The sequence below is a fragment of the Solanum tuberosum genome, unplaced genomic scaffold (genome assembly GCF_000226075.1).
Source record: "Solanum tuberosum cultivar DM 1-3 516 R44 unplaced genomic scaffold, SolTub_3.0 scf00290, whole genome shotgun sequence".
NCBI lineage: Eukaryota > Viridiplantae > Streptophyta > Magnoliopsida > Solanales > Solanaceae > Solanum > Solanum tuberosum.
In genome coordinates this window covers 70,869-96,098 of record NW_006239226.1, presented here as the reverse complement: position 1 = coordinate 96,098, position 25,230 = coordinate 70,869, and the positions used below count along the sequence as shown (strand labels likewise).

At 34.6% G+C, this 25,230-nt stretch overlaps 4 protein-coding genes and 1 non-coding gene across 5 annotated transcripts; 2 read left to right on the top strand and 3 right to left on the bottom strand.

Annotated features, from left to right (window-relative positions):
* Positions 1–3,642: 3,642 nt before the first annotated feature.
* Positions 3,643–4,513, bottom strand: LOC102600202 (auxin-induced protein 6B). The gene has a single exon (XM_006359552.2). The coding sequence runs from the start codon at positions 4,432–4,434 to the stop codon at positions 3,979–3,981; it is 456 nt and encodes a 151-aa protein (XP_006359614.1). The 5' UTR covers positions 4,435–4,513; the 3' UTR covers positions 3,643–3,978.
* A 7,861-nt stretch (positions 4,514–12,374) lies between these two features.
* LOC102599539 (probable ribosome-binding factor A, chloroplastic) lies at positions 12,375–16,841 on the top strand. Its single transcript, XM_015314515.1, has 4 exons — positions 12,375–12,830; positions 14,779–14,952; positions 15,829–16,040; positions 16,454–16,841. The coding sequence occupies exons 1-3, from the start codon at positions 12,477–12,479 to the stop codon at positions 15,976–15,978; spliced, it is 678 nt and encodes a 225-aa protein (XP_015170001.1). The 5' UTR covers positions 12,375–12,476; the 3' UTR covers positions 15,979–16,040; positions 16,454–16,841.
* Positions 16,842–17,058: 217 nt separating this feature from the next.
* LOC102599862 (uncharacterized) lies at positions 17,059–19,742 on the bottom strand. The gene is made up of 3 exons (XM_006359551.2): positions 19,606–19,742; positions 19,349–19,414; positions 17,059–17,437 (listed from the first exon to the last, which is right to left on the bottom strand). The coding sequence occupies exons 1-3, from the start codon at positions 19,651–19,653 to the stop codon at positions 17,390–17,392; spliced, it is 162 nt and encodes a 53-aa protein (XP_006359613.1). The 5' UTR covers positions 19,654–19,742; the 3' UTR covers positions 17,059–17,389.
* Positions 18,374–18,453, bottom strand: MIR5304 (microRNA MIR5304). Its single transcript, NR_127222.1, has one exon. It is a non-coding gene; the product is annotated as a microRNA MIR5304 (primary transcript).
* A 907-nt stretch (positions 19,743–20,649) lies between the features above and the next one.
* LOC102599211 (peptidyl-prolyl cis-trans isomerase Pin1-like) lies at positions 20,650–23,999 on the top strand. The gene is made up of 2 exons (XM_006359549.2): positions 20,650–20,998; positions 23,623–23,999. The coding sequence occupies exons 1-2, from the start codon at positions 20,767–20,769 to the stop codon at positions 23,745–23,747; spliced, it is 357 nt and encodes a 118-aa protein (XP_006359611.1). The 5' UTR covers positions 20,650–20,766; the 3' UTR covers positions 23,748–23,999.
* The last annotated feature ends 1,231 nt before the right edge of the window (positions 24,000–25,230 follow it).

Genomic DNA, 25,230 nt, shown 5'->3' with positions numbered 1-25,230 from the left:
GATATCTCTATTAAACAAAGATTTATTACAAAGTCATATCATGCTTTCAGGATATAATATTAGTGTTGATTATAATATTAAAAATTCAAAATTCATCATTTTTCTTTGAATATTAACCAAATTACAAGCGTAATATATGGAAGGAGAAAGAAATGAAATCATAGTGGGGACTCATATATATATATAATTCCTTTTCATTTTCTTTTAATTAGTACGTCCCATCTCCAAATTTATTTTGTTAATTTCTCCATGCAACTTGTAAAGAGCATTATCACGTGACCAATTTGGTTTGGCCACCCTATATACTACCCTCCCTTGACCCCGCTCACGCTCAACCCTTTCTCCTTATGCTTATGGAGAGGAGAGGAGAGAATATAGACCGCAAAATAAACTCCTTACCGATGAATTAATAATATATAGATCTATCCTTATAAAAAAATCTATCGATGATTTGTGACAGTATATTTATGACAAACAAGTTTATTGTCACCAAAAAACTTGCACCACTCAAATTTGTAATGGAACTATGAAGAATTATTGGTCACAAAATTTGTTGCTATTCATTATGTACTCTATAGGTAAATCTACATATGGAATGTGAATTAGTGTCAACCATATAATTTCTAGTATCTTGTTGGTTAGAGGTCAAGTCAAGTGTAAATTAGCAGTATAGATGTGGATTCATTTGAGGCCATAACTTTAACCTAGATCGATCTAGATTTATTTATGCAAAATCTAACTAAACTGTTGAACTATGACTCCAGAATTTAAATAAGGCAATTGACTCACAATATTAACTCAATTTTTTAGCATGGGAAAGCATGCCAAGGTGATGGATTCAATGTTTGGAGCCCGAGTTCTGAACGTATAGAATTAAAATTCTGAATCTGCCTCCGGATCAAAGTTCACTAAAAATCTAACCCATTTGTAGTGAAGTTCTCTGGTGTTTTTTTGGATGTGGGTACTCCAAGCAAGTTGGAATGGGCCCAATTTTTAAGGTCCAAATAAAGTTTAATATGCATTAGCTGGCCAGCTTTATTTAGTTGGGCCCAAATCCAACTAAATATTCAATGAGAACCAATAACTCTTGTACAAATATAATGTCCCATCAACAGAATATTGTGTTTTCTTTTTGCTCTTATCTAGACCAAGTTTTTATAGCCACCAAAAGTCGGTCTCCCCCAACTCTTTATCCATGTTATGATTACCAAAATAAATTCTTTCAATATCACCAATGACCTCCACTTTCAAAGAGATTAAAGTATGCTAATGGAGGGACCTAAAAAGCACCTTTTGGTGAATTATTGAAAAGATAAACACGCGAAACTCAAAATCTCATGATAAAGAACATGGAGGTATAGCTATTGACATTTTTCATTCTTTGTTTAAACTATGCTCTCTTTTTTTACTGCTTCCGTCTGTTTCAATTTGTTTGGCTTGAGTCAGAGTATGAGAATTAAACTAATTAATATTTGGTGTAAATTTGATTATAGAATCTAAGAATTAAAGTAATTAATATTTGGCTATAGAATCTTCCGTTTTTTAAAATAAAATTTTACATATTTAGGAACTACATAAAATACTATATATAAGCCACAATGTCATAGAGTTAGTCATTCAAAATATTTGAATAACTTACTATTAATTTTTTTTATTTAACTCTAAATAACCAATACAAACAAATTGAAATTGGAGAGAGTAACATAAAAAGGGTGCCGTTTGTTTTATAAGTTTTGTTTTAACAAGGTTCTTTACACACACTGTGGCGTGGGAAGTTGAGGATTGAAATGTTGATAATTATTCTATTAATTGTTTTTATTATGGCTAATTTAAGTAATTTTATTTGTAATACTAATTACTTCTAAAGTTGTACAATAAATGTGGAGCATATTGATCGTATATCTCTAGTGAATCTTACATACATAAATACGAGAGAAAAGGTTTTTTTAAAAAATACTTGGCATATATAACATAAATCTATATAGTACGCGTGCTTTAGAGATTTAATGTGACATAGTCCAAAAAATAAAGGGAAAATTGTATATAATAGCAAATTATTAATTCAAATTAAATGCTATAAACATAGTTTGATTTAATTGTACCCATAGGCCATAGCAAACTATTGCTATTTCGCCTCTCTCCTGGTGAATCTCGCTCGCCACTCTCATTCTCTCCCTCGCCTCTCTCGCTTTTATACAAACGCAAATGTATAAAATGCGTTTGTGTTTATATAAAGCGAGAGAAAATTGTATATATACATATATTTTCGTTCCCTTCTCTCCCTCTCCCAGATCTCGCTCGCCACTCTCCCAGATCTCGCTCGCCAGTGTCTCCCTCGCCTCTCTCGCTTATACAAACAGAAATGTATAAATTGTGTTTCTGTTTGTATAAAGCAAGAGAAAATTGTATATACACATGCAAATATATATATTTTCGTCCTATACACTTATAATTATACAATACAAATATTCCCCTTCCCAGTTCTCTTTTGCCTTTCTCTCTTTCTAGCTTTATACAAACACAAATTATACAATTGATCTTTTGTATATGAAACAGAAACAGAAACAGATTATATACAACTGTTTTCTTTTGTATATGTATAGCGAAATATACATATTTATGTTTGCTATAGAGCGCAATTATGCAAACTATAGTCATAGCATACAAATATGGTTTTTGTGTTTGTTATAAGTGAAAGTTGCTCAAAAATAAATCCGTGCAATAGTTTCATGAGCTTGGGCCTTGAATTATAATTGCATATCTAATATAATAAGAATTTACTACTAACCAATGAATTAAAAGTACTTTTTTTTAATACACCTTTGGCTTTGGCTTTGTTATTACTCATTATCTCTTAGTGCATGACAGCATGTGAGTAAAAGTGTAAAAATTGGCAAATGGAAAAACAAGAAGGTAAAGTTCCCACCCAATAAGTGCTGAAAAAGCTAAAGTGATTTACATATTCACCATTAATATTGCTTAATTACCTCATTTTGAACTATTCAACTCACTTAAGGTACTCCATGACTCATCCTCGTTACACAAATCATGCCTTTTCTAATATTTTATAATTAAATTACAATTATTATCATGTCTATGTATTCGAATAAATCAATAAATCTTATGTTAGCTAGCTGTCATACGTAAGATTGTTTCCAACAGAATCTCGTTTCAAGTAAAATATGTAAAAATAATTATAATAAATCATGTTTCTATTGGTTATAAACCAGAATCCGAAATTCACACGATCAGAGCCAATTATAATTTGCCTTAATTAAGTTCTATTTTGATAATATAACCCAAAGTTTTGACCTTGTTTTGTGCTATTATTCCTCCCTCTTCCATAGTGCAACACAAATATTTTCTAAAATCATGAAATTAAATGACTAACATTTTTTAGTGTGTATGTGAGACTCCACTAGAAGAATCACAGCACAACGAGTAGGACTTACTGTGAAATTTTGAGCGTGAACTAACACTCAAACAACGATAAGGACCACTAACCACCCAAATCACATCGAGTGATACATTGACACCTAAGAATATTCACGCCATTTAACATTATTCTCTTCGATGCTCGCTATCATCAAATCAAATGCCAAATCTCATACTTTTCCATCACAAAAAAAATAATATACAAAATGAAAATCTTCAAGAGTAATATATCAATTACGTAATTTAGTATTAAATTTTACAACTTTTTCTTGAACAAAGAAAAAAAAAATACGTATAACGTAAATTTCAGAAAAGAATAACATAATAATTAGGTAATCTTCATAGCTCCATTAGTTGCCACTTGAACTAAGTTCACTTTGTTGGTGATCAGTTCGATTCCCTACTTTTGTATTTGAAACGTAACAGACACTCTTTATAATTATCTGGAGTCTGTCAGCAAAACATTTCGGGATGACTCAATTATTTTTTCGCCATCTCCATCTGCAACATCACAAATTTTCTACTCCTAAAACTCAAATTTTTTCAACACACTGATTTTTCAGTAGATCCACCCAGTAACGCTCGAGATTCACCAAAATTCTCCATACTATTCCTGTACCTTGCATGGCATGATTTCTGAAAATCATCGATATTTAACGAACAATTCCAATTACTGGATCCAGATCGAGAGACGAACCTAAGGATCTCCTCGAATAAAAACTCATCGCAAGGTATAGCCAAAGTTCCATGGTTAGAGAAACCATACTCTTCCTCCGCCTGAGTTAATAGCTTCCTGAAAATCGGATGATTCAAATACTTTGCTCGCACCACGAATCTCCGGCAATTACTGCCTACCGAGATCGCTACGTGTCCGGCAGGTATATCAGAAGCTATGCGTTTAGATGAAGAAGATATAGCTCTTTTCTTCCATTGCCGGAGCATCTGACTGATCCTTACAATGCAACGAATCCTGTTGAATTTTCCGATCTCAGGCGACATCTCCAATAATCAAATACAACTAATTAATGTGTAGAAGAATGGAGTTGAGTAAAAAGAGAGTTTTATTGTTTGTTTAATATGAAAAAGTATATGAGAATTGGTTCTTAATGAGGGTATCTTATATAGACTGAATAAATGAAAAGACGAAATTGTCCTTAATAGTTGAGGATATTACCCATGTGGTGGGCAGAGAAAAACTGATTATGATTAGTTGCCGTTGTGGACCCCACATTACAACTATCTCTGTGTGGATTTTCTTTTTTATTTATTGAATTTTAATTTCTTTTAAATCATTGAAAGATAAGATAAGATAAATGTGATTATTTGGATCTTTGAAATGGTAAAACTCTTGCTTGTTAATATTTACCTTTTCAACAGGCGTTTATCCAGTACTAATTAATTGGTATCGGAAACAAAATATAACAAGAAAAAAAAACAATTAATTATTTTTGAAAGCTCAGTCAAACATGAATTAAATATTTTTAAAATATATTTTTATCACAAGTAAAAAGATTAATACTCTACAAAAATGGATTAAGAGTTGCAAATATTTGGTATTAAATGGTAGTTTAACTTTTAATACATTAATATTTTAAAGATATTTTTATCAAAAAATAGTACTCTCTATATTTTGCATATATTTTAAAAATTATACTCATTTATTATGTAAACTATACTTATTTATTTATGTGTTTGCATTTTTAGAAATGTTGATCCCTTCAATAATTTGTTTAAATAAAATATTTTGAAATGTCAATGGTAGTTTTAGATTTATCCATGAGAGAGAATAGATCCCTTATGAAATATAATGAGAATCAAATTTTCAGGATTTGATACGAATAATTAACAGATTAATTAACTAAATAAGCTTAAATTTAATACAACTAATTTCACCTTACATCCCTTACTGTTCTTCTTTTAAAAAATAAATCAGTAATTGAACCAAATTATTAGAAGATTTCTTGTCTATCAAAGATCTTTCTGTTCCTGTAATCCTACACTAAAAAATGAAAATGGTAAAGATTTGGGGAATATATTATGGGGCCCTGCATATATAATGCATCTAACCACATGTAATTATTCAGATAATTAACTAATTAATTTCCATTTATGGCATACATGTTTTTCTAATCAATCACCTCATCAAACTGGGAAAAAAAACAGAAAATAATATTATGATTTATGTTATCTTTTCTCACAGATTTATCACCTCTCCTATTAGATTAAATTCCTAACTTAAAACAGAAAAAAAAAAAGTTGATAAAAATGTATATGGATCAGCTGTGGCCCAATTCAATTTAATGGACTTATCTACCATATGGCCACTGAGTTGTAACACGGCCCAAAGTCCATGAAATCAACTAGATCCTTACCCTAAAGAAATGTGTTGATAAACGGACTAAATTATTCTGAAATTAAATTGTTATTATTCATTTTTCGTTAATTGTATTAATTTATTATATAAATTTATACTATCTTGAATAATGACCTCCTCCAATGTGGTGGAGCCAGAGTTTTCATCAAGATTTTCACCATTTCTATTCTCTTATTTTTTTCTTTTATAAAACAGCTAAGTCTAGGTTTGAACTGGGGCCTCCAAAGTAAATTTGAATAATCATAACCACTGAGCTATCTTTCGTTGCTATGTCCAACAACTAGTATATAACGGAAAATATTGATATTTAAAATATATATTCACAACAAATTTCTGAAGAAGGTTCTTTATCTGCCCATCCTTGTTAAGGTGTAGCTCCACTTCTGCCACCGTACCAAACGACCTTAAGGGTTTATATCTATTTTAAGGGAAAATTATATGTATAAACAAACATATACTAGTTAATTAGCTAACATAACTATAGTTTGCTTTTAATTACAATTCACAGCCTATTTTTAGCTATAATTACGCGGCTCAACTTTTTAGTTTTGTATAATTCGCACGTTTATATAATTTGTATAACTTTTGTATAATTTGAAATTTGTATAATTGTTTACACTTCTTATGTTTGTAGTTGTATAAATTCGTTATTTCGAGATTATACAAAATAGTTGAATTATACAAATGTACCTGCAAATTATACAAATCTACGAATTATACAAACAAGACAACTTAAATTGTAGCTACAGCCTGTAAATATGCAAATTATAGCTATGGAGCATAATTAAATTTATTATAGTGGTTATTTGCGAAAGTTCTCTTTTTTTAAATTTAACGGACTTAGTTTATAAAAGATTTATAAAAATCTCAAACGTGGTAACAAAATGATAATACGATATTATAGTTGTTTTTGATTCTAAATGAAAGAAAATAAAGAAGATGGAGATAGGGAAATTTTCTGTGTATTTCTTCATCAATAATTACATAGATTTATACATGTATCCTAAGGACTAGAGTGCAAGAAACGTAAGGACTAATTACAAATTATTTAAAAATTACTGTAACAAACTCTAACTAATTCTATACACCTCATTGTGTTCTAGAAGATGCTGTTTTGTTTCTTTGAGCCTAACAGAGTATTGCTCACAAAGGCCCAAATCTGATATTGATCACAAAGGCCCAAATCGGATTGGCCCAAGACATTTACTCTTTTCAGACAAGCTTGTATAGTTTAGAACCTTCACTTATTTCTGAATCAAGCTTGTCTTTTTCATCTCTTACTTTTCTCTGCTGCGTATCAATTGAGGAAGAAAGCTTCTCTCCAACATCCCCCTCAAGTTGGAAGGGAGAGACATCACACCCAACGTGTTCAAAATATGACGATGAGAAGCCCCTGAGAGTGGTTTAGTAAATAGATCAGCAAGCTGACAGTCCGAAGGAACGAAAGAGAGAGTGATGAGGCCCGATAAAAATTGTTGGCGCACAAAGTGGCAATCCAGATCGACGTGTTTTGTTCGTTCGTGGAAGACTGGATTGCGAGCGATGTGTATTGCTGCCTGGCTATCAGAGTGAACCGGAATCGGAAGAGATGGTGGAGAAGAGAGATCCTCAAGAAGTCGAACTAACCAGGTGAGCTCAGCTGTCACTCGACGCATTGATCTATACTCCGCTTCGGCAGAGGATAGTGAAATCGAAACCTGCTTTTTCGACTTCCATGAAATAGGTGCCCCTCATAAAGTGATAAAATAGCCACTAACAGATCGTCTTGTGTCTTTGCAATAAGCCCAGTCGGCATCACAGAAAGCTAGCAGATCGAGGGATGGATCAGATGACAAGAGTATTCCTTGACCGGGATCAGCACGCAGATACCTTAAGACACGAAATGCTGCTGATAAATGGGATTCAGTGGGCCGTTGCATGTATTGACTGAGGCAGAGAACAGCAAAAGAGAGATCTGGACGTGTGTGGGTAAGATAATTCAGCTTCCCTACTAAATGCCGATAAAGTGTAGGATTAGCTAATAGAGGTCCATCATCATGTTGTAATTTGGAATAAGGATCAAGAGGTGAAGTGACAATAGATCCTGAAGAGTCGAATTCATCCAGAAGCTCATGAGTAAATTTCCATTGACTTAGAATAAAACCCTGTCGTTCTCTGATTATCTCAATCCCCAAAAAATAATGAATTTCACCTAAATTCTTAACTTTAAACTCAGAGTTGAGAAAAGAAGTGAGAGAAACAATTTCAGAGGTATCACTACCAGTAAGCAGTATGTCATCGACATACACAGCTAATATAGATATCAGATCACCATTAGTCTTGAAAAATAAGGAGTAATCATTCAAAGAACTCGAGTACCCCTTGTAGGTGAGAGCACCTGCAAGTCGAGCATACCATTGACGGGAGGCCTGTTTTAATCCATATAGTGACTTCTTCAAAAGACAGACAGATTGAGGACTGGGTGGGGAAAGGCCAGCTGGGAACCGCATGAATACTTCATCTTGCAACTCTCCATGTAGAAAAGCATTATTGACATCAAGTTGGGATACCTGCCATCCTTTCTTGATGGCAATAGTTAGCAAACACCTGATTGTGGTCATCTTTACCACAGGAGAAAAAGTTTCTCCATAATCAATGCCTTCCCTTTGTATGTCCCCCCTGACCACCAGTCTTGCCTTAAGCCTTTCAACAGAACCATCAGAATTGTGTTTCACCTTGTAGACCCACTTACAAGGTAGAGGCTTCTTACCAGGGGGTAACTCTGTGACAACCCAAGTCTTATTATGTTCAAGAGCAGCAAGTTCATCCTGCATGGCTTGCTGCCAACCTGCATGTTTGGAAGCCTCAGCAAAACTTTTGGGTTTTGTGAGTACGGATAATGAATGCAACATTTGTTGGTTTCCAATAGATAAGGCTGCAAAGGCAAAAGCAGTAGGCCTATTGGAATGGACAAAACAAGAGTTAGTAACATCTGTGAGGAGAATGGAGTTACAAACAAAATCCTTCAAATAAGAAGGCTTTTGACTGATTCTTTCTGATTTTCTGACTGGTGTGGGACTAGAAACGGGAGTGGAAGTACGTGGAAGAGATGAACTGGGAATGGATTCAGGTTCAGGAGGGTTTGGAGTCCCAAAAAGAGGCAAGGAAGGAGGCAAGGATGATGAGTCTGGTAGGAGATCAGGGGCAGTGAATAAATGGGAAGGTGTAGGAGAAGAACATTGGGTCGCAAAAGGAAAATGAGATTCATGAAATTTGACATCTCTGGAAACAAAGATCTTCCTGGTTACCAAGTCCATGATTTTGTATCCTTTCTGATTGGGAGGATACCCAATGAAAACACATTCTGTTGCTTTTGGCTGAAATTTGTCCCTAGCATGAGATAATGTGGAGACATAACACAAACAACCAAAAACTTTAAAATTGGTATAATCAGGTGGGGTAGCAAATATCACTTCATAAGGTGTCATTCCCATTAATACCTTAGAAGGCAATCTGTTAACAAGGTGAGTGGCAGTGAGAATGCACTCACCCCAATACTGAATAGGTAGATGTGAGTGGAAAAGCAAACCTCGAGCCAATTCCAAAAGGTGTTTGTGTTTTCTCTCCACAACACCATTTTGTTGTGGAGTAGCAACACAAGACCTTTCATGAATAATTCCTGCAGAACAGAAAAATGCCGCCTCTTGAGTTCCTCTCCCCAGTTCCATTGCATTATCAGACCTGATTTTCTTAACTTTTAAACCAAACTGTCTATCCACCATTGCGAGGAAATCTTTGAGTACAGGAAAAGCATTGCTTTTAGTTTTCAACAAGAAAGTCCAAGTACCCCTACTATAATCATCAACAATGGTCAAAAAATAATTATAACCATCATGTGTTGAAGTTTTGTAAGGTCCCCATGTATCAATATGTAGTAACTCAAACAGAACTTTGGACTTAATTGCACTTATAGGAAAGGGCAATCTATGTTGTCTAGCTTTTGGACAAACAGGACAAATGTATTGAGAATTAGAATTTATAGATAGGAAACTAAGATTCTTCATTACTGAAAAGGGCAAATGACCCAACCGGACATGCCATAAGGCTACATTAGGAACAACATTAGCAAATATAAGAGTAGAAGAATGCATACAATCAGATTTAGCAACTGAAACAGAAACAGTACTGGAATGATTTCCTTTGGGAATTGAAACTACTTCACTAGAAACAACAATGGAATTTCTTCCTTTTTGAAAAGAAACTATATTGCTAGAAGATTGTGATTGCTTTCTAGAGGGCTTGAGTAGATATAATCCATCTCCTACTTCACCAAAAACTTGTTCCTTCCTCACAGAAAGGTCCTGTAAGACACAAGTATTAGGAGTAAATAAGATGTTACAATGAAGATGATTGGATAACTTATGAACTGTCAATAAGTTATATTTAAAATCTGGAACATGAAGGACATTGTAGAGTGTAAGATTAGGCAGAATGTTGACATTTCCTGTATAAGTGACAGTGATCCTGAAAGAATTAGGCAAACTGATATTCAAAGGTATAGGAAGAGGAGTGAGAGACATAAAAGACTTGGAATTAAAACACATATGCTCAGAAGCACCCGAGTCAATAATCCAAACATTTGAATTGTAGACTGTAAAACATGATCCTGAATACTTTAGGATTGTACCAGCAATGGCTTTAGCGTTAATGGTTGATCCCGAGCTGCTTGCTTGGTTGATGTGCATGTCTTTCTTTACTTGTTGCACCAAGTTTGAGTATTGTTCTTTACTGAGGTACTGAGCATAGTTGTTGTTCCCTGTGTCTCCATATTGGGCAATGACATATTCAGCTTTCTCCTTTGGTATGACTGCATTCCCTTTCACTGTGCTTTCAAAATTCCTTGACTTTGTAAACTCAAAATCATCAGGATACCCTATGAGCCTATGACAATCATCATGTACATGTCCTGTTTTTCCACAATAGGTACAACTCACATTTGGGTTGTATTTAGTTTTCCTTGGCTTAAACTTTTGAGCTGATTTTCCAGATTTTTGAGTAGAGGAATATCCAAACCTCTGGCCTGTTTGTCCCTCTCTAAATGTTTGATTGTTGGTCTTGTAATTTCCCCTGCCTTGTCCTGTTGCCATGAAAGAAGCTGCAGCAGGTGAGAAAGAAGGATGCACAATTCCTTCTCTGTGATTTTCATCCTGTAAAAGCAAAACATATGCACTGTCAATTGTTGGTAAAGGAGTCATCATTAAGATGGTTCCTCTAGCCTGAGCATACAGATCATTCAGACCCATCAAGAATTGAATGAGTCTTTGATCTTCCAAAGCCTTAGTTAATTTTCCTTTTCCTTCACATGTACACACACAAATGCAACATGTGAGCAGATTGAGGGAGTCTAATTCATCCCATAGTCGTTTGAGCTTGGTGAAGTAACCTGCAACATCATTATTTTCCTGCACTAAACATGATAATTCTTTTTGAAGGTGGTACAGTTTAGCTCCATTAGACCTTCCAAATCTCTGCTCCAAGCTGTCCCAAAGCTCCTTAGCAGTTTTAGAGTAGATCACACTATCAGCTATTTCCTTGGATAGTGAGTTCAACAACCATGACATCACCATGTCATTGCAGCAACTCCATTGCTCATAGTCCACTGCAGTCAGAACAGGAGCTTTGCAAGCACCATTGATGAATCCAAGCTTTTTCTTGGCTGAGAGGGCAATGAGAATAGACCTTCTCCAACCTGGAAAACCTTTTCCATCAAAAGTAGAGTTGATCAGACTCATTCCAGGCGAATCTGAGTTGTGAAGGTGATAGGGGTGATTGCTGGTGAAGGTTTCACCATTTCCAGCAATGGTTTGACTTCCACCACTGGCTTGAGTTACAGTTGATTCCCCAGTCATATTTGAATGCAGAAAGTATGGAAATGATTAATGGAAGTTGAAGATGATTGGATCGAGCTAAAGCTTTGATACCATGAAAGAAAATAAAGAAGATGGAGATAGGGAAATTTTCTGTGTATTTCTTCATCAATAATTACATAGATTTATACATGTATCCTAAGGACTAGAGTGCAAGAAACGTAAGGACTAATTACAAATTATTTAAAAATTACTGTAACAAACTCTAACTAATTCTATACACCTCATTGTGTTCTAGAAGATGCTGTTTTGTTTCTTTGAGCCTAACAGAGTATTGCTCACAAAGGCCCAAATCTGATATTGATCACAAAGGCCCAAATCGGATTGGCCCAAGACATTTACTCTTTTCAGACAAGCTTGTATAGTTTAGAACCTTCACTTATTTCTGAATCAAGCTTGTCTTTTTCATCTCTTCCTTTTCTCTGCTGCGTATCAATTGAGGAAGAAAGCTTCTCTCCAACACTAAATCCAGTAACTAAATTATTTTATCTGATAACAAAATGATAATACATTGTTATAGTTGATTGATTCTAAATCCGGTGACTAAATTATTTTGTCTCAAACGTTTGATGGGTTCGTTGAGAAGGAAAAAAAGCCCGGGAAAAAATATGCCCATTTTGAGTACGAAGATAAGATTATAAGAAGATAATTATTGCACTTAATTCCAGAAACACCCTTACGCAAACGGATATTCTAAATAAACCGGTCGGTTCCTCTCAGCTGGGTCATCTCTACAACCCGATTACCCGAAGAGCTCTGTAATGCAGAACCTCGTAATCCAAATTCCACGTTTACGTCCTCTCCCGCCGTCCACACAATGTCTTTTTCCGGCAACAATGAGTTTATCGCCGGCGAAGCATATCAATCTCCGGCAATTCGACTCGCGGGAGTTGAAAACCAACAGTAGGAGTGTAAATCGTAGGTTCATTAGATGTATGGCGAATCCTCGACGAGTTAAAATGGTGGCTAAACAGATAAGAAGAGAGCTTTCCGATATGTTACTTACGGATAAGGTGTTACAGTACGCTGTTCTTCCTGAAGCTGCTCTCGGTGCGGATCGATACCTTTCTTCGCTTACTACTATCAGCGATGTTGAAGTTTCAACCGATTTGCAGGTTCATTTCTTTTGAATTGATGTTAGTTTTAGCTTAATTTTGGCTCGAGTCACTTGAATTCCTTGCGGAATCTTTTTAATGGTAGTAGCACTATCACAGCAATTGCATTTGCATCTTAGCAGCCATATGTTATCATTAAACTGGCCATCAATCTATTAGGACATTTCTTTTTTAGTCAAATGTCAATAATGAAAAAGAGAGTTTGAGGTGTGAAAGTCGCGAAAAAGTGAACTGTGACAGTTCAGTGTATTTTTGACTATTATCTCTTCCCTTTTCATTAGGTTTGAGACTGGATATGTTTTTCTAAGCTTACATAACAGGAGTTGTTAGTAAATTATCTGTTTATCAATAAAATAGACTGTGAAATAAGGAGGACAAAAGTGCACATGAGAGGTTTTCGTTTGAGGGAATTTGTGATAAGTGTTCTTTTTCTTAAAAATGCTGTTGAGTTAGTGTCAAACTTAGAGCAGCGTATGTTTTTTTCTGAACTCAGTCGATATCTTGGTTGAATAGCAAGCTGAAAGCTTTATCTTTGGCCCTCTGTAACGGAAGTCATAGTCTTAATCACATCATGAACTCTATGCATAAAATTTTGTTGCTCGAGCTTAATCCTTGCAGCAGATATACATGTTCTTATGTTATTATTGTAATTCTGTTCCTTAATTTAGTTCATTCTGAATTACTTAAGAAACTGAAGTAGTCAATTACAGCTATCTGATATTTATTTTTCCGATGTACCAAGCAAGGAAGGACCAGTTACGTGAATGATCTGTTTCTATGGTTTTAGGTACTTGGAATAATGGAGATTACTATTGCCGTTATAGAGATCTGATTTTTCTCGTATTTGATATGCCACTATCTCACTACATTCTGCCTCACTGCTCCATTGTTTTGTTACTCTTTTTGACTCTGAATGTAAAATCGAGTATTCTGATGGTTGTTTAATCAGCTCTGCAATATAACTGCTGAAAAATAAGAGTGCATATATAGCATCTGGCTGTTTTGAAAAAGTTAATCTCAATGAGTTTATACTTCATTCTAATCAAGCACACAGGAGCAAAATTGGTGTAGAGTTTTGACCGTATAAAGCCCCTGAAACAAAAAGCATATTTGCGCCTCGTAGGCATTGGAAAACAGACAATCATCCCCCTTCTTTATTTCTTTCCCCCTCTTTAAACAAAAGAAATTCCAATGCTCAGCCTCCTTCTCTATAGAATGTTACCAGCTTAACGCTGATATTTAGTTGGGGTTGTCTCCCGCTACTGATCCTGATATCTGGATTGACATGGATGAATTGTTTACATATGCTGAAGGATGTTTCTTTAAACAGACTACACAAGTTAAGGATGGTTTTATGGTTTGAAAAGTAGATGTGAGTGTAAAGAAACAAGAAAACATCAAATATTGAATAAGATACGTATGTAATTCATTAGCAGGATAAGGTCATGGTTACTTTCCCCCTAGGGTAGAATTGACTTAGTTTGAATTTGAGGGTATGATTCGCCAAGAAGTGATCAAACCCCTATCACCATTCAGTAGCAACTAACAAGAAGATCCAATCTCAAATTTTATCTTTCTCAGGATAAAGTTGTCATATGTGCCTCTAATATATGTGGCTATGTAAATTGATGTCTGCTGTTGGCAATCAGAAATAAGATATCAACTTCATATTCACTGTTACTATCTAGCTGTCACAATCTTACTACTGCATATGGGTTGTTTATGTGTGCATGTGCAGGTTCTCTCTCTCTCTCTCTCTAGATGTATATATAAATTATGAGGATTTCCTTCTTTCTTTATTTGGCCAAAGAATTGAAATAGTACTAGACAACAAAGAAAATAATTTCTTTCATTTCTATAAATGATAACTTCTTTGATCTTCAAGGATGATTCCTGTGATCTGTCCTATTCCCATTTGGACTCTTAGGAAAATTCTGTACTGCTGTAGGTTGTAAAGGTCTATGTCTCCGTATTTGGAGACGAAAGAGGAAAGGAAGTGGCTTTGACAGGCTTGAAGTCAAAAGCAAAATATGTAAGGAGTGAGCTAGGGAGGCGAATGAAGTTGCGACTGACTCCTGAGATTCGTTTCATTGAAGATGAGTCCCTTGAACGAGGAAGCAGGGTGAGTAATTCTAATCTATGTCTTATTAGAGAATTGATTGGTTTTTTTTTTTGGGGGGTGGGGGTGGGGGTTTGTTGTTATTTATGACTACATTGCGATGATCCTCTTTGCACTTTCTTGAGTTTCTCTCCTTTTTTGCAAGGCTGTGCTGTTGTTTCCTGGCTACTAAGCCTTTTATGATTCTCCTTCCATAATTTTGTTTTGCAACCAAATCTCTCAATAATGAGGTTTACCTTTATCTCTGGCTTTCCCCTACTCAAATGATGGCCAAGTTCATTGACAGCACACCAAAATGACTTGTATCTTGAACGTATCAGATGCTTGTTAAACACTGGTCAGGAGCATTTCGCATATCGAGTTATGACTTAAAATTTGCACTGGGCAGCAAGTAAAACTTGACTAATTACCATATTAATCTCTTGCATGGGAAATAAAAGGAAAAAAAATATTATACTGTCCAACAAAACCTATAAGGAATTGGTCACTAATTAAAGAAGAGTGAAGTTATTGGCCTCGATGCCCATTTTTATTCTTCACTGATCTTTCAAATGAACCACAGCTCAAACTGTTTCTTGCATTTGCAAGTTGATCTAGTGATGATCTTGCTTAATCAACATTACTCTGTATACAAGAAAAAAAATGACTTATATGGCTTTTCATAGTAGAATATATTCTTGAGAGTCAAGACTGATTAAACCATAACCCCTTTTCTGAAATGGTGCAGTTATAACGCTGTCTTCTATTGCTAGCATGGGTACTGAATCTGAAGTAGATTACAACTGTGTGATTGCTTTGCTTTTTTTCTGGCAGATTTACTACTTTACAGTCTCTGAATGTACTTTTAGGTCATGCTTAAAGTTGAGCCAATTCTTGCAGGTACTTGCTATATTGGACAGGATTAAGGATGAGAATGAAAATAAGGATTCACCATCGGGATCTGCCAATGATGGATCATCTGAAAGCGATGATGATGAGGACTGGGAGGGTGACGACCCTGATGATGAAGGCATTATTTATGTGAAATAGCTTTCTAGTGCGCTCTAAACTACATCGATTCTGGGACTAGACAAAAGATGTGTTGCATAATGGTAAGCCACATGTTTATAAAGTTCAGCACATTTTAGAGTGAACACAACACTGTGTTTCCTGTGTTGCTTAGGCTACACAAATTTTGCATTTTTATTGTCAGTGAATAGCAATGTTGTGCTTTTCAGCTCATGTTAGTACTTGAACTGCCTTGTCCATCAAACAACGCTCATATAGGGTGTAGCTTACACAATCTTTATAAGAACAAGAAGTAAACATCGGCAGAACATTAACATCACTTCCCCAGAAGTTATCCACATTCATTTATCTCAATTGCATTGCATTGAGTGAGCTTATTTTTAATTTTTTTTATGACAAGGGAAACCCGCAGGGTAAAACCCCTGCTCCGCATTGAGTGAGCTTATTGCTACATACAATTTTACAAGAACCTAATGACTGCTATTCCTTTTACAGGGGTGAAGGTGTATCCTCAGCATGCAAAAAACATTTGCACAATTCCCAAATTGTGGAAACCTTATTGAACCCTGGTCCGAACTGTCTAGCTAGTTTTTTTTCCTGTTTCTTGTATAATTCGTGTCTGATGAACGAATCAGTTAAGAGTATTACTTGGCCTTCCATGCACAAGTCTGGCTTTGCCTATCCATTTCAAATTATACAAGTTTATCAGCTGGTCTCATCTATTACTGGGAAGAAATTGAAAGAAAGGGGTAAGCTATATGAATAGTAATTATAATAGTAGAAATTTTCGTCTGAAAGTTTGTTCTGGATGACCTGGGTAGCAGATTCTTGTTGTTACAACGTACAAGTGATGGAGAACAATAGATTTAAGGATTCATTCATAAGCAAAACTTCCATGCATATATTTTGTGTTGAATATTATGTTCCCAGGATGTATTGCTACTGTGTAGTGACTATATACAGCATTAATTGCCTTATCCATGATAGATTAAAGTGGTGGTCAAAATCCATTACATGATTAAATAACTAAAAACAAAGAAAGGAATAACGAGACATCCATTCACTATTCACCCGACAGAAAAAAAAGAACTTCAACACAGGTCATCAAGACAAGAAGTTAGCATATCTTCATCATTGGTCGAACAAACACAAACTAAAAAGGCTTTTTCCTGAATGATTTGATGCAACAAGAAGATTATTATGCTAGCAGATCAATGCCAACTTTTTCCCTGTTTGTCCAATATAATCCCTCAAAATTGGACCACCATTATATCATTGGACCGTAAAAACATTTGATAACTCTTGAATACAAAATTGAACAGTTACAAGTCGAAAATGATGGTCCTAAGCAACAGGCCATAATGAAAATTGATATAATGTGATTGCCATATATTATTTTTATCAGACAGCAAATGCAGCATACTGCTCTCTATCAGTGATGTGCCTTAGCTTCAGCTTTCTGGTGAGACTTGGCTTTAGCCTGAAATAAATAAGATGGAAAGGAGGTTACAGAGATGGTCTACGTGGAATGACAAAGGCATATTAGCTCGTACTAAAACAATGTGGAATTCTTTGGTTGAGAAGTCTAAATATGTGCACTTGATACACAGAGCACTGTGGAAATTTGAGGCACAAGTCGTCTGAAATATTATCCATGCAAATTTCAAAGAGGGTTTTGACATTACGTGACTAGAAAAAATTCCAAACACATCCCAACACTCAATGTGAATGGATGAAGGATTTCGGGGTGCTCATGTATCCTGAAGAAGGTCCATTGCAATGAGCAAACTGCACAACCACCACCACCACCAACAAAATACCAATGTACTTCCACAAGCGGGGTATGGGAAGGGTTAGAGTATATGCAGACCTTACCCCTACCTTAGGAGGTAGAGAGGTAGTTTCCAATAGACCCTCAGTTCAAAGAAGAAGAAGAAAAGAATGAAAGAAAAAAGGTGTCAAAAGCATTCTAAAAAGAACATAACTACACCAAAATAATACGATAATCGAAGTGCAATAAAACAACAAACATCGAAGGACAAGAAACTCCATCACTAATACTACGACTACTAGTATGGAAAGATAGGTGAGATAACACTCTACTACTTGCTAACCGCCCACCCTAATCCATGTCCCCTCCATAACCTCCTATCTAAGGTCATATCCTCTATAAGTTGAAATCGCACCATGTCCAATCTAATCACCTCCCCCAAATACTTTTTTCGACCTGCCTTTACCTCTCCTGAAACCATCTATAGCCAACCTCTCACACCTCCGCACTGGAGCATTTTTACATCTCCTCTTCACATATTGACATCATCTCAGCCTTGCTTCACGCATCTTGTCTTTCACTAAGGTCTCTCCAAACTTATCCCAGATCTTTCATTTCTAATATCATTCATGGCATGGCCACACATCCAATGCACCATACTCATCTCCGTAACTTTCATCTTTTGCACATGAGATGAAAGATGTGGTGATGAGTATGTTGCATTGAATAAGCAAATTACACCCTGGATCTAAATTAGACAACTCATAAAGATAAATATCATTTCTAGTAAAACTTCTCTTTTGAGATAAGGTGACGGACTAGATAAATAGATAAAACAGGATCTACCATACTTGAAGAGGAAGAACTAGCTGTTACCATTCAGTTTTTGCAAGCCAATGGGGTGCAAATAAGTATGCACTATAGTCTTTCTTTTATATAAAGAAACATTTACATCCTAAGCCAACAAACTGCTCTACTTATCTTCCACGTTAAAGCATAAGACTGAATTTGGGCCTCTAATTCAGTTTGTATCAACATCATACAGGCTATGAGAACAAAAATTCATGCATCTCCTTTCTGCTTCTGAATCCAAATTCATCTCATGGAAGTCGATCAGGTACTCTTGAAGAAATATAGTTAATATTTGTGCTATGCACATTGAGCGGTTATCAGATAGTTCCCCACCAACTACAATGGCTTTCTTTCATCTCATCTAATTTTGCAATTCAGCTTGTTTTTACAATAGTTCAATTAGTAAAAATCTGCTAGTATAGACTCTAACAATAAGATAGAATAATTTGAGAAGTTCAAACTAACATCTAAAATTTTGACAGCTAAAAAATTGACTGCAAAAGCAAAGAATTACAGCTTAAAGACGCTGAACAAACATAGCAAAAGAACAATTCACACAGAGTAGTCTACAAAATCAAGTAAAATGGCCTTCTTTTTCCTATCCAAAATTACCATAAAAAGTGGGTAAACTACAAATCAAGCAAAAACTCATTCATTTTCCTATCAAAAATTACAAATAAATAACTGGGAATCTACAAAAACAAGCAACAATCCATTCTATTTTGCTGTCCAAAATTGCCAATATATAGTGGGGAGAAAGGAAAATACCTTGAGATACTTGAGCTTCATGCTACCATAGACAAGTCCAAATGTGAATGCTGAAGTACGAGCCACCTGCCCCAAAAACAATTAAATCGATCAATCAATCAATCACATAAGCATAAATCTAATTCACTATATTCAGATCCATTTCCCTGTAATACTCTCAACAATATGCTTCTTAAGACAAATCCAAAGCAATTCAAAATCGATGATAATGAGTACATGAGATCGAAGCATTGAAGAAAGAAGGAAAATGGTTTTACCAGAGCAAGGGTACTGGTTCCAGAGTAAGGTCCGGGAAGAGGCGCCATTGTTGACTTCACAAGTAGAGAGCTTCAAGATCTCTTTTAAGCCCTAAAAATTAGAATTTCACAAACCCTCAACTCTACCAACAAACGATAATTGGGTTATATCGTGTGAGCTGTGATCGGCTGTGCGCCTGCCTAGTGAATCCTCACAATGTCTATTTCCCTTTTTAGCCTTAACATGAAAGCAAGGCCTTATTTGTTTATTTTTATTACTTTACTCCTATTTAATAGAGTAAACATAAAATGATTAGTTTTATAAAATACTTCTTGATATGAGGGTGAATAATAATTCATCTAATAGTACTCCATTATCTACTTAATCATTTTTTAATTAATATAATTTTTAAAAACGATAATAGTATACTTGGTCCCTCAATTATAGTGGATTCTAATTATTATCCTTATGATATATAACACAATATTATTAATATTTAATTAATTAAAATGTATGTTTTGATCTCTTTGTAGAAAATATATTATGTTTAGATTTTTTTATAAAAAGAAGTAAATTACCCTTAAATACAAGATAATAAAATGAGTTCAATATATACACAAATGTTAAAATGGTAAGAGATTAATACTTCAAAATGTTATAATCATTCAATAGCAAGGAAATAATAATAAAAAAATCTAAATAATTAAAATTTAAATATATTTAATCAAATCACAAAATATTAAATTATAATTTACTCAAGTACTATTAACTAGAGGAGAGAACTTACTTTTTTTTTTAAAAAAATAATTTAAATAATCATTCATCTAATCGGTTATACTAAAGATACTCATTGAGAAGTATCTTTATATGTCTTAGTACATGTATTTATTTTATGTGTATAATAATCAAAATATAAAGACGAAATTTGGTCGATTATTTGTTTAAATTCGATTATGTTGCATTATTACTTTGACAAAACTGATTAAAATTAAATTAAAAATTTAACGATGACTCGATTAATTTTCATTATTACTTTGACAAAAGTGATTAAAATTAATTAAAAATCTAACGCTGACTTGTAAAACACGAATCAGCGAGTATTAGATTCACTCTCACCCACTCCACTACTGAGTCGAGAGATCGTCGGCGATTGGGTGTAGGAGAAAGGTATCTGGAAAAAAATGGCGTCGAACCAAGTGAGGGCATCCCACATACTCATCAAACACGAAGGATCTAGGCGTAAATCTTCATGGAAAGATCCAGAAGGTCGCATCATCTCTAACACCACCAGAGACGCCGCCGTTTCCCAGCTCAAATCCTTTCGCGATGACATCATCTCCGGCAAGTCCAAGTTCAAAGATGTTGCTTCTCGCTTCTCTGATTGCAGCTCTGCCAAGCGCGGTGGCGATCTAGGTACTTCCTTCATCTACTGCAGTTTATTGTTTTCAATGATTATTATGCTTATATTAATTAATCCAGTGTTATTGTTATGAGTTGTTTTCATATTGGTTCGAGATTTGTACGGATTTTGTAGGGATAAGATCTGAGATTTAAAGGATTTTCTGGTTGTAGAATAAGGCTAATTTGCTTTTGAATACAAGTTAGGATTTGGTATCAGATGGACTTGAATAGAGTAGTACGGTAAATTTGGATGCATGTACATAACTTTAACAAATTGAGTGGCATATCAATTATCAAAAGATGATTATGCTGGGTTTTGATAGGGTTTAACTAGTAATTAGCTTCGACTGTGATCTGCTTGAAAGCAAAGTGTCTTGAATATTAGCTCGTTCTTAACTCATTGGAGTTGCTATTCAATTTACTTACTTCGATAAAGGTAGACTCCAGAAAAGATCTAGAGAAAGTATTGAAGTTTAGGAAACTGGAGGCTAGTTATTGAATAAGCTTATATTTGTTACTATTTGGAGACAACTTCTCAGGACAAAAGACTTGTGAATACTTAGAAATTTGGAGTTCTGTTATGAATTGGATTTAAATTAAATTGATGTTTCACCATGTTCTTGCTGCATTTATCAAGTGAATATGTCTATCCATTTGCTTGAAGTCTTGAGCTGCACACGCAATCTCCCCTCCCGCCTCTTTTGTGCATCTACCAATTGGTTAGTAGATGCACCTTTATATGTCAAATCATTTGTATAGCATCTTTTCTGGAATGGACTGTAAGCAAGTTACGAAGAAGAAGTCTGCTAATCATTTATTGCCGTTAAATGAGTTCACCAAAGCACTAGTCTTTTGTTTCTTCATTTAGTTATTTGTAATTAGGAAGCATCTTTTCTGGAATGGACTGTAAGCAAGTTACGAAGAAGAAATCTGCTAATCATTTATTGCCGTTAAATGAGTTCACCAAAGCACTAGTCTTTTGTTTCTTCATTTAGTTATTTGTAATTAGGATCGAAGCACTAGTTTCTGGTCCTGCGAAATTCACTAAACAATTGCTTTTTAGGTGAAAGTTTTGATAAACTTTCAAGACTTCTCTACCTTGAAAAAAGATTTTCTTGCAGTCTGAGGTCATTTGGTAATAATCAGTGATAGAAGCAGACAGATCTGTGCTTATCCCCTACTTGTCTTGATAAATAATATGCCTTCAGCAGCATGCATTTACTCTCGTTATTTGTCATAGATTAGGAATATGGACAGGTGGTGCACCAGATTTGACACTAATCAACTTCTTTTTTTCTACCTATTCTCCTTTTTCCCTTTGTGTTGTTGACACTGATTAATAGTGGCTACAACTTGAAGAATCAACCCCCTCTCACCTGACAAAAACTAGTAAATCAGTTTTACTAAAACTGGGTGATCAAAACTATTCACTGTTAAATAAAAGTGGTGCATAAACCTGCTCAATCTTGTTCAAACCTTTTCTGCACATTCCTGTGGTTCTCTGTTTCTTGATAGCAGATTGAGCTGTTAGTTATCACATTAAACAGTGTAAGAACATTGGGAAAATAATATATCCTATAAGCTCGTTTCAGAAGAAAGAATGAAGAAAAAACCTTTAGTATTGGTATCAAGTAACTTGCATTATTTTTATGCTGCTCCAATTCTAATAAAATTTCTGATTTTCAAATGTAAATGTTCAATGGATTAAAGACAGATCATTTTCTGAATAGTGTGTGGTTTTTATGAGTTTCTATCACTTGAGCTGAGGCCCATGTGACGAAATTTTCTATAGCTTCATATAATTGTCGTTTATTGAGCTCTGTTGGTTTTGCTGGAGTGGTTGGTCAATGATCTAATATTTGCATTCTTATTTTGTGTCTCTAATAATGTTGTTTTGCTACAATTACGAAGGTTTACTTTCAAAATATCCTCCCTAATTGCTATTTTGTTTTAATATCTTAGCATGTTTATATTTGATAGATTATTATACTCTTGCCATATTTTATACTTGTTCAGCTATCTCATTGTTTTGTGCTATGAATCTTGTTAGTTTGTAATCTCTGATTCTTCTAAAGCTTTTGATGCCTAAATTTTTCATTCAATGTATACTTCTGGTTAAAAACTGTCTTTTATTTTAATGGTTATGTTGGATATCGATGTCAATCTTCTGTGCTTACTCTTGGATTGTCAACATCAAAAAGCTAATATACGAGCATTTTTTCTTTTACCAATAAAAAAAAGAAGAGAAAATAACTAATGTAGAGGTACTGCTCCTTACCCTTCACTTTATTTGTCTTTTTCTTGTATGCTTGTTTCTGTAAATATCTACCAAGTCTCTATCTCTGCTGAAGGGCTAAAAGCTTAAGCGTTGGTGTCATTTCTGGCATCTTCAAAGGTGGGGGATTCTCTACTTTTTTTCCAATGAAGAAGGTGTGGGGGTTTATCGTTACTGTATTTAACTGAAGAAGGGAATTTCCAATTGTAGTAATATATTGTCCCTGCAAAGGGAAAAGATGGAGACATATCTTCATGGTGTGTGGATATAGTAGAGTTTTTCATCTTGTTTAATGGCGCATTTTGGTATCATTTCTAGCATCCTCAAAGGTGAATGCTTAATAAGCTCATTTCATTTGCAGGTCCATTTGGTCGAGGGCAGATGCAGAAACCTTTTGAAGTTGCAACTTATGCACTGGAGGTTGGTGAGATCAGTGACATCATTGATACTGACAGTGGTGCTCACATAATTCTGAGAACCGGTTAACATTGGTGGAGAAAGTATCTACAGATTCAAGAGCAATTGCAAGTTGTAACGTTTTTTATTTATTTATTAATTTTGGTGTTTCAAAGACTACCCTTCCCACGTTTGTGTCGTATTGCAGCAACAAAATTATAAATTTTGATTGTATTATCCGTCAAATACAACTCCAGATGCTTGATGTTTATAGACGTTTTAATCCATGTGTTGAGAGTTTCTTAACTTGTGGCACCCTCTAAATTCAATTACCTCGTGACTTGATTGCAACCTCTATAAGGTCTTCTAAATTACAGTAAGTGTTGTAAACCAAGGTTCGAATTCCTGCAAGAGTAAAATATTAGACGATTTTTTTCATCTGCTTAAGCTCCAGTGAAAGTTACCGCGCAGCTATGCCCGAAACCCGCTTTGGTTGATGATTACATTAAATATACAAAGTTAAAAATATACCGTGCATGTCCAGATAGCATGTACTCGATGAAATAGCGTGCAAGTTAACTTACATACCATTATTAATTTATTTTTATTTTTTTAATATGGAATCTTTGTGGACCAGATTGGGTGGTATGTATGTATGTGGATTGGCCTTTTTTTCCTGGTCCATAAATTTATAAGCCAATTTCATTGGTGGTAAGTGGTTATGTGCTCATTGTCAAGTTGATGCAATTACGTCTTGTAATGTTGATTGAATACTGTGTTGTGTTCTATTCTTATCCATTGGTTGAAAGTTGTTTGAACAAAATGTGGACGGCGTATTTCCTTCTTATCCCAACTTGCAATTTTGACCAAAAATTGTCAAATTTTGAGTGATTTTTTTTTATTGTAATTGTCACTAAATGCATAGGGGTTCAATGACATTTTTTTTTCGTGTGATAAATGATTTTAATACAATGTAAAATTGTTAAATAATCACACTTGATTAAAGATTTTGAATACAACAATAAATTGAGTATAATTTCATAAATGGATCGAGTGAAGATGGTGTGTATACATTCTTATCTCTACTAGAGAAGTTGTTTTTGATTGACCCTCGAAATACACAAATAAAGAAAATATAACTAATTACATAGAGAATGGAGGAAGAAGATGCGAAAATCAAACTCATATCTATTATGCATAAATGATAAAACGCATTACGCACTTTTGCGTACTCCTACTTTAATTTATCATCTAACAATAATATAGTTTATTATAAACATTGAATATGAGTAAGTTTTTTTTCGACCTGTGGTCCTCCTCTCTCTTTTTCTGCTTTAATTTCATTAACCTTTTCAAGGATAGAGAAGCATTCCAATATGCATCACGTACAATGACTGTACTATGAGAAGGATATGTGATTAATCTCAAAACTTGTCAATTGTCATGCCTATTTTTTTAATTTATTTTTTAAAAGTAACTTTGATAAATTCAAGTCAACAAAAATAATACTCGACTTTTGGGAATTCAAAAGTCAATGTTTATGGCTGCTTTCTTCTAACAACAACAACATACC

Excerpts from the sequence above, each read along its gene's own strand:
- LOC102600202 (XM_006359552.2), bottom strand. The coding sequence starts at position 4,434 with ATGTCGCCTGAGATCGGAAAATTCAACAGGATTCGTTGCATTGTAAGG.
- LOC102599211 (XM_006359549.2), top strand. The coding sequence starts at position 20,767 with ATGGCGTCGAACCAAGTGAGGGCATCCCACATACTCATCAAACACGAA. Across the intron at positions 20,999-23,622 it reads CAAGCGCGGTGGCGATCTAG|GTCCATTTGGTCGAGGGCAG; the intron begins GTACTTCCTTCA and ends TTTCATTTGCAG.
- LOC102599862 (XM_006359551.2), bottom strand. The coding sequence starts at position 19,653 with ATGGCGCCTCTTCCCGGACCTTACTCTGGAACCAGTACCCTTGCTCTG. Across the intron at positions 19,415-19,605 it reads GAACCAGTACCCTTGCTCTG|GTGGCTCGTACTTCAGCATT; the intron begins GTAAAACCATTT and ends TTTTTGGGGCAG. Across the intron at positions 17,438-19,348 it reads TGAAGCTCAAGTATCTCAAG|GCTAAAGCCAAGTCTCACCA; the intron begins GTATTTTCCTTT and ends TATTTATTTCAG.
- LOC102599539 (XM_015314515.1), top strand. The coding sequence starts at position 12,477 with ATGCAGAACCTCGTAATCCAAATTCCACGTTTACGTCCTCTCCCGCCG. Across the intron at positions 12,831-14,778 it reads AAGTTTCAACCGATTTGCAG|GTTGTAAAGGTCTATGTCTC; the intron begins GTTCATTTCTTT and ends GTACTGCTGTAG. Across the intron at positions 14,953-15,828 it reads CCCTTGAACGAGGAAGCAGG|GTACTTGCTATATTGGACAG; the intron begins GTGAGTAATTCT and ends CAATTCTTGCAG.